The 8385-nt window shown below is 55.3% G+C and overlaps 1 protein-coding gene across 1 annotated transcript in view; it reads left to right on the forward strand.

Annotated features, from left to right (window-relative positions):
* DTNB (dystrobrevin beta) overlaps positions 1 to 7788 on the forward strand; it is a 216009-nt gene extending 208221 nt beyond the window's left edge. Inside the window, 3 exon segments of the mRNA XM_082481519.1 lie at positions 1968 to 2021; positions 5517 to 5551; positions 7520 to 7788. Of these exon segments, the coding sequence (XP_082337645.1) occupies positions 1968 to 2021; positions 5517 to 5521 (59 nt within the window). The 3' untranslated portion in view covers positions 5522 to 5551; positions 7520 to 7788.
* Positions 7789 to 8385: the final 597 nt, after the last annotated feature.

Consider the following 8385-nt stretch of genomic DNA (forward strand, 5'->3'; position numbering starts at 1 on the left):
GCTGTCCCCCTTCTCCTGAGGTGACAGCCGAGTGCGCCCGGTGCTGCCCAGGGACCGCTGGCATCATTAGCTGATCGATGAGAAGCTCAACGCGAGCCGGCAACGTGCAGCCGCAGCCCAGAAGGGCAACCGTGCCCTGGGCTGCATCAGAAGTGTGGCAGCAGGGCGAGGGGGGGATTGTGCCCCTCTGCTCCACTCCTGTGAGACCCCACCGGGAGTACTGCCTCCAGCTCGGGAGTCCCCAACAGAGGAGAGACACGGAGCTGGTGGAGCGGGGCCAGAGGGGTCCCCGGAGCTGCTGGGAGGGCTGGAGCCCCTCTGCTGGGAGGACAGGCTGGGAGAGGTGGGGGGGTCAGCCTGGAGAAGAGAAGGCTCCGGGGAGACCTCCGAGCCCCTTCCAGTGCCTAAAGGGGCTCCAGGAGAGCTGGGGAGGCACTCTGGGTCGGGGAGGGGAGCCGTGGCATGAGGGGGAACGGTTTGACACTGACAGAGGGGAGATTTAGGTGATATATTGGGAAGAAATTCTCGGCTGTGGGGGCGGTGAGCCCCTGGCGCAGGGTGCCCCGAGAAGCTGTGGCTGCCCCATCCCTGGAGGTGTTCAAGGCCGGGTTGGACGGGGCTGGGAGCAACCTGGGCTGGGGGGAGGTGGCCCTGCCCAGGGCAGGGCGGGGACTGGGTGGGCTTCAGGGTCCCTTTCAACCCAAACCATTCTGTGATTTTATGATTCTCACCCCAGCTGAGCTTAAAAAGACACGCATGGCGGATCTCCAGGGACGGGCGTGATGCTGCTGGAGGCATCTTGGCCACTGCCCCGTGAAGCTGCCAGGCAGGAGGCAGGGTCGGGACCCGAAGTAGCTGCTGGGTGCTAGCTCACCTCTTGTTATTCAGAACACGTTTGGTTTTGTCAGTGATCTCTTCTGCGCTCGCGGGAAGGACTTGTCGGTGGCCGTCGCTGAGTCGGCAGAGGTGGTGTGACTCCCCGGTGTCTCATCGGCCCTGCTGTCGAAGCAACAAAGAGAGCAAATGTTTATAAGATCCCCTTTGATCAGATCAGCTCAGAATACTTCAGGTTTTTTTTTTTCAAATTGTGCCTTTTATTGCAGGGGTTTCTCCCTTTCTTTGCTCTCAGCAGCATGCGAAGGAGGCAGAAGTGATATCACTGCTCATAATACCGATTACCTGTTTACACAGGTCTCATTGAAATGGTGCGCGCAGAGATAGCAGCCACCATCTGCAGAAGAATGTGACCTCCTGCTCCCGCTCTCTGCTACATAAATACGAGCCCGGCCATAAATTCTTTTCAACTTAACCGGAGTTAAATATAATGAACCACCAGCTCTCAGGCATAAAACGAGGGCCCGTCTCCGGGGGCGCAGCCTCTCGCCGGCTCTGGGGCTTTGCCCCAGTGTGACCATCGGTGCCAACAGACCCCTCGTGTGGGCCAACCCTGCGGCGCTGGGAGGGACCCTCCGCCTTTTCACCTCGCCACAAACCACTTCCATTTTAATTCCTTAGATTTGAGCTCAGCCTAAGAGTCGCCACCTCCTTCCCACGCTGTACGTTGTGCAGTTCTGTGGTTCCTACAGTGCGGGACTAAGCGTGCGCGAGGGACCTCGGCCCTCATGCTGCCTGGGCCGGGTGTTAGTCCACTAGTAGTCCACTCGTTTGGACAATGTAGATGCTGCTTCCAGCTCTGCAACCTCTCACCATCCGATCAGGATGAAGCGGGGACTGTTTTGCCACCAGCAGTGAAGAGGCACTGTGCCACGGAAGGGGTGGTGACACCTCCATCCAGGTTCTCCTTGGGAGCCTGAGCACCCGTCCTCCTTCCCCCTCCCCGTGGCAGCTGTGCCTGACAAGCCAGTTCTTCCCTGCTTCCAAGGAAGGACTTCCAAGTTCCCCAAGTATCTGGTCCCTCACCTACTTGTCTCACATGCGCTTTTTTTCTTTTTTCTTTTTTTCTGAAGCAGAGGAAGAAGATGAAGAAGAAACAGAAAAAATGCAGAACGGAAAGGACCGAGGTAAGGGGACAAACTGCGGTCTCTGAGCTGTAAAGCATTTTGTGACTCGCTCCTCTGCGGGAGCTCGGTTTGCCGTCTCCGTTCGGAGCCCCAGGAGAGGGCTCTGAGCGCAGATGGCTCCGGGTGGAAGCAGCCCACGTTGCTGCCGCTGCTGCTCATACACCACCTGCAGACACGGCCCCGGTGGATCTGCCCGCCCCGGTCATCGCCGCGCCGCCAGGTCGCTCTCTCCAACATCTGCCGTGGCTTGAGGTGACATCGTGGCCAGGGTTTCCTCAGCGTGTGTATTCAGCTTTTCAAGGATGTTTTTCTTTCAGCAAAGGTCATGCACAGAAACGTGTCAGAGGAGGAGGAGGTGCCCCGAGTGCTGTGAGAAATCCCCGTCTCATGTTAGAAAAGCAGCAAAGCGTGGGCCGGTTACCACCGAAGCTCCTGAGCAGTGGGACCGTCATCTGCTGAACCACCGCCTCCTGTGCCCTCGGCTGGACAAACGTTCGGAACTCCTCTGCTGATGGTCACCGCGCCTGAGCAGTGCCGTCGTGAGCAGTGCCGTCGTGAGGGGGCCGTCCCGGGGGGCTCTCGGCTTTTGCTTTCCACGTTTTAAACCGAAGCACAAGAAACAGACTCGGACGGGTTTGAGTCAGCCCGAGCATTTCTGCCTCGCTTGAGTCAAACCTAATTTCAGCATCAACAAAGCGGAAGTTTTTATCCTTCTTTTGGTGTACGCACATCTTCCCTCTGGCTCCGCTGAAGTGGCAGCGCTCACGTTTCTGGCCGAAACAGCTTGTTTTCCCCGAGTTTTCCTGTCCAGCGAGTTCTGCAAAGCACTCGGGTGTCTGGAAGTGCTCTGCTTCCTGATGGTGTGTCCATCACTCTTAGACACTCTAAGTCTGTCGGAAGAAGTGCAGTAAGTTTGATTTTAGCTAAAACAGGAGTTTTCAAAGCAGAACCGCGCTGGCTCTAAATCACAGGGCTCTCTTTGCCCTAGAACATTCCTCTCCAGTTAAATATTTTAGATGCTTAGCAGATGACCCTTCTGCTTTTTTCCAAATGTGCGTTGTATCTTGCATGGGAAATAGGGAAAGGGGGATTTTGAAGAGTTGAAATACGATGCATGGTAGCGGAGACGTAGTAAGACAAATTCAGCTCTGTTACTCACTGCAGCAGCATTGGAGTCGGGGGGGGGGGACGGGGACGGAGACGTGTAACCAAAAGCAGAACTTGGTCCAAAAGCCTTCGTGTGGAATGTAAATATTATCTCTGCCAGAGAGTAAGTGATTTCTTAATGCCGCAAAGTTAGTGCGATAAAAATCTGGCAGAAAAATCATGGGTACATAGACTGCAGTCCTCCCGCGGAGTGTGCGCTCCGGGAGCTCCTCCAGACACCGAAGCGCACGTGGCGATGGGGAGTCCGGCCCTGGGTTTCGTGGGGGCTACGTCGAGGACGGACGTTCGGAAAGGGTCTGTGCTCGGCCCCACGTCACCTATGGGGACCCGTGGACAGGATGCTGCAGGCGTGTGGGGTCCGACAGACCCCGTACCCACACCGAGCTCTGCCTGCCCCGGCTTTGTCTTTGCACAGTGACTGTGTGCGCAGCCCCATCTCAGCAAAGCTCTTCTGTTCCTCCCACCCTGAACAGACAGGAAGAAAAAAATCACTTGCAGGTCACGTATTCTGCAACTACTGCACTGGCGTAGAGAAGGGAGACGCCGGTCCTCGTGGGGACGCTGCTGCGATGTGTTTCCCAGGGACAGCATCGCCCTTGGGCTTCCTCACAAGTTTGTTCACAGACTTATTTCATATTTCTCTGTGTCCCAATTAATCAACCTCAGAACTCGCTTCCCCGCTGGAGAGGTTTACGTTCGTACGCTCAATATAGCAGCGGCGTGGTACGGCTTTAGCAGGATGAAATCATTCGGGAAGACTCCCAAGTTGGCTGCGCCTTTTGTGGTTCGGATTACGAATTAAGCAGCATCTCCAGAAAAGATGTCTACACGGGTTTCCAGGCACAAAAGAGCACAGTCGGGATCTGGCAAAGCCACGTCCATCCGGTCGCGTTTAGACATCACCCCACAGCAGTTCAGCCAGCCTCGGTGCTCTCTTCGAGTTGCCCCTTCTTGAAACCTGGTGTTCCGTATCCATACGTTGCACGTGTGCCAGGCATCACTCTGGTCGGACGCCTGCTTGGTTAGGGCTGTCCTGCAGCCACTGTTTGCCATGGTCCTGTTGCCTCTCTCCAAGACAGCCTGCTCCTGTTGGTGACCAAGGGGTGGACCCTTGACAGTATCACCTGAAACGAGACTCTCCATGAGCTGGTCCCTTCGTGTATTGGCCATTTGGATGTTATAACCCCCAAACCACTAGAAAAGGGTCTAAAGTGCTGTGATCCGCTCGCTCAAACTGCTGGGAGGAAGGGCATGGTTTGCAGCCCCATAACATTTGTTAGACAAAAATATGCAATTTGACATACAGCTGCCCATACGGATCAAAACTGGAGTCCATGCAGCCATCTGTTCTTGGAGGACAGGACCAAGACCATCCTCGGCAGGTTTCCAGATGACACCAAACTGGGAGGAGCGGCTGCTACCCCACAGGGTCGTGCTGCCATCCAGATGGACGTCAACAGGCTGGAGAAACGGGCCGGCAGGAACCTCCTGAAGTTCTCCTGAACAAGGAGAAGTGCAAAGTCCTGCCGCCGGGGAGGAAGAACCCCAGGCACCAGGACGTGCTGGAGGCCACCCAACTGGGGAGCAGCTTTGCAGGGAAGAACCTGGGGGTGCTGGTGGACACCAAGTTGACCATAAGGCAGCAGTGTGCCCTTGTGCTCAGCGCTGGTGAGGCCACCTCGGGAGTGGTGGGTCCAGCGCTGGGCCCCTCAGTGCAGGAGGGACATGGACAGAGTGGAGAGAGCCCAGCGAGGGGCCATGGCAATGGTTAAGGCGTTGAAGCATCTATGAAGGGGAGGCTGAGAGAGCTGGCGTCAAATCAGTGTGTATAAATAACTGATGGAAGAGAGTAAAGCGAACTGAGCCAGACTCTGCTCGGTGGTGCCCAGAGAAGAGCCGCGAGGCAGTGGGCACACATCAAAATATGGAAAATTCTGTCTGAACATAAAAAACACCTTTTTATGGTGGGGCTGGTCACACACTGGCACAGGTTGCCCAGAGAGGTTGTGGGGTCTCCACCCTGGGAGGTACTCAAAACCCAATGGGACGAGGTCCTGAGGCGCCTGCGGTGGCTGACCCTGCTCTGGGGGGTTGGGCTGGGCGACCCCAGCGACACTGGGACTTCTGGGGTTCAGTAAGATCATGAACAGTTTTGTACCTACCGTGTATTTTGGGGGACCTGCCATTTACCCCAACGCTGTGAAGCTGTTTGCAGTCCTGGGAAGAGTCACCCATTAGAGCAATGAGGGATGGGGAGGGGGTGGATTTCTCATTTTACGAGAATTAAAATTGCCTATTTCCTAAACGCGCCTCCCCGCTGTGTTGCAGGTTAGACAGGCGGCGCAGGCTGTACAGTCATTCAGGTAAGGATGGATATCTTTTTTCTTCCCGTCTCCAGCAGCACCGCTCTGTAGTCACCGTTGCGATGCACAGGACCAAGTCCCTGGTCACCTCCCGCCCTTGTCCTTTATGTCCTGTTTCTGCACAAGGAAGGTTCCCCACCTGCCCATCGCTCCAAAACCACTCAAAAAGATGTTGAGTGGTTTTCTTGTTACCACCCGATTCTCCTCCTGCTGCAGACAGTGGGAAAATGTCACTAACCTCAGTGAGAACAGCATTATCTCCTGTTTTATTAGTGTTGCTTCTATAGTGAGAGGCCTCAGCCAGGAAATAGGACCCTATTGTGATGGACACTATCCAGATGTACTAAAAATACAATCTCTACCCTCAAAGAGCCTGGGCTTTAAGTTATAATAAGGCGCAACAGATGGATAGACAAACAGGTGGTTGGAGATGGTGGCGAGGGAGCGACCCCGAGCCCTGTGGTGACGATGCCTCTGAAGGACCTGAATGAGATCCTTATCCTGACCCATCTGAAAAGCCTGCAGGAGGGCACGCGATCAGGTTTCCACGCTCCCCATAGACTCCCCATAGACACGCAGCCACAATGCCCATCTTTCACCTTCCCCAGTGGGAAGAAGAAGGGTTCTCCTGGCAGAACAACGCAGCGTGGGCACGCACATAATTAGCCAGAAAGGGATGGGGACCACTGGAATAGGTAACCTTCTTTGTAGGACGCTGTAGGTTGGTGAGTTGTAGAAACCAGACAGGAGAAAGTCTTTTATCTTTAACTTACCGGTTCAGACCCAGCCCACCGTGATAGTCCTGATGGATCTGAAACCCAATTTTGCATAATAAAACCGCCACAGTTGTCTTCTGAAAGTAATTTGCAAAGGAGAAGAAAAGGAGGGTTGCCCTTTCTGCCATTTTAGTGCCGGGTGGAGATAACCCGAAAGCGGCTTGAGAGTTTTTCTGATAGTTTTTACATTAGAAATTCAAGTCCTGCCTCATCTGGGAGACAATCTGGTAACTCAAGAAGGAGTGAAATTATACCATTAGAGAGGAAGCCGGCAATGGAGAGCTGTTTATACTGGCTGTGTGTGGCTTTTTCTTAATGTCCCTTTAAGCCTAATGGCTTTGGAGAAAAGGGTGGCTTTGACCCTGGTCACCCCGTAGCCGCTGATATGGAGATGAGAAGCTCCCTGTTCCCCGAGAAGCCCAGCAGTGCCTCCAACACCACCAAGGACCGGCGCTGATGAGTGCTAAATTAGAGACAACTGAAAATATAAGAGAAACTACTTTCAGGTTTCTTTATCCTCCAGAAAGAATGAAAAAAGACATGTCAGTGAGAGAAAAAAAATCCTTTTAAGCTGCGGTGGTTCTTCTTCAAGGTCCTCCCGTTCCCATTTGTGGTGCTGGAACCTGTGATGAGTCCTTCTGGCCCTTGCTGGTGGCAGGGTCTGGCCAGGCCGGACTGGTGGCTCTGGCCGCCCTTCGGCTCTGGTTGCCCACCGGTGATGGAGGGGGCCGGGATGGGCAGCATCACCGGGGGCCTTCTGTTGGCAGATCTGGGCTGTCCCCGGGGAGGAATGCCCAGCACCACCCTCACCCGGGCTTGCGAAGTCAAGCATGTCAGCTCGTGGGCCCTCGCTCACGGGACCTGGGGACATGCCACAGCACCGTGCTCCTGCTGTCCTGGTGTCACTGACTGCGGAGCTCAGGTTTCCTCTCTTTCCCGGGTTGTCTGGGCTCCAGGGTGAGGAGCTCTGGGGTCAGCAGGACACTTGATGGTCATGGGGGGTGCTGCATGTTTGGTCCCCTCAGAGCTTGCCGGGGGTGGCCCCAGAGACGCACAGCCCCAACCAGAAGGTTCAGGAGGTCCCAGCTTGGCTCCCGCCCCGTGACCGTGCAGGAGCTGATCTCCAAACCCGCGGGGGCCAGGCTGGAGCTCCGCCATGCTGACGGCGCGTTGTGTGTTTCCGCTGACGCAGGCACGGAGGGTTACGCTGACGATCGAGAGACGTCTCCCCGTCCTTCGGAAGAGGCACGTTTCAGCTGATCCATTCACCATCGTGCAACTGTGACCGACCTCAACCACCTGCTGACGAAAGCGGCTTTCTCCGAACCACCCGGAGGGTTTTCCCCGTGGGCACGTGCCCCTTAGGTCATTGCATGTACTGCTCTCCTCCATGTGTTTACTAACGATAATCCGACAATGCCCCATCAAACTCAGCAATTTATGAGAGGTTAAAAACGAAAAAACAACAAAAGGAAAGCTGATACTCCCTGTTCCTGCTGAGTGTACTGATCTTTTTTGATTTCCTCCCAAATGGTGTCATCATCGTGTCACACGCCATTATTTCCTCTCGCTGTCTGCCCCTCGGTATGCATGACAAAATGGGGGGGGGCCCCCCGGGCCCCCTTCCCTGTGACACAAAGGGGGTTCTGCCTTCCAAACACCCACCGTCTCCAAACCCCGTGGTCTGTCCATGTCTGGTTGCCGTCGCGCGTGGTCCAGGGCATATTTGGCCGGGAGGCGCGACGGCAGGGACGGGCCACCAGCCGCCCGCTCCCGGCGTTCCTGGCTCTGCTCCTCTTCAGACTGTTAAAACCTTTGCCAGCGGGGAATTCGGGGATGACCGTCGCTGGGCTTAGATTAGCGCCTCTGCCTTCGTTTTCCGGAGTCGAGTTCGGGTTTGTTTCAAATTCAGGGAATTGGGGGAGTTGGGTAGTCCGAGGCCGGCGGGTCACCTCGCCGATCCTCGTTAGGGGTTTCTTCCGCAGCTGCTTAGAAAACATTGCAATCAGTTCCAATCACTGCGGATTCTTATGATTTTTTTTTTTTCTTCCCCGGCGC

The sequence above is a fragment of the Vanellus vanellus genome (genome assembly GCF_965231255.1).
Source record: "Vanellus vanellus genome assembly, chromosome: 3".
Classification (NCBI taxonomy): domain Eukaryota; kingdom Metazoa; phylum Chordata; class Aves; order Charadriiformes; family Charadriidae; genus Vanellus; species Vanellus vanellus.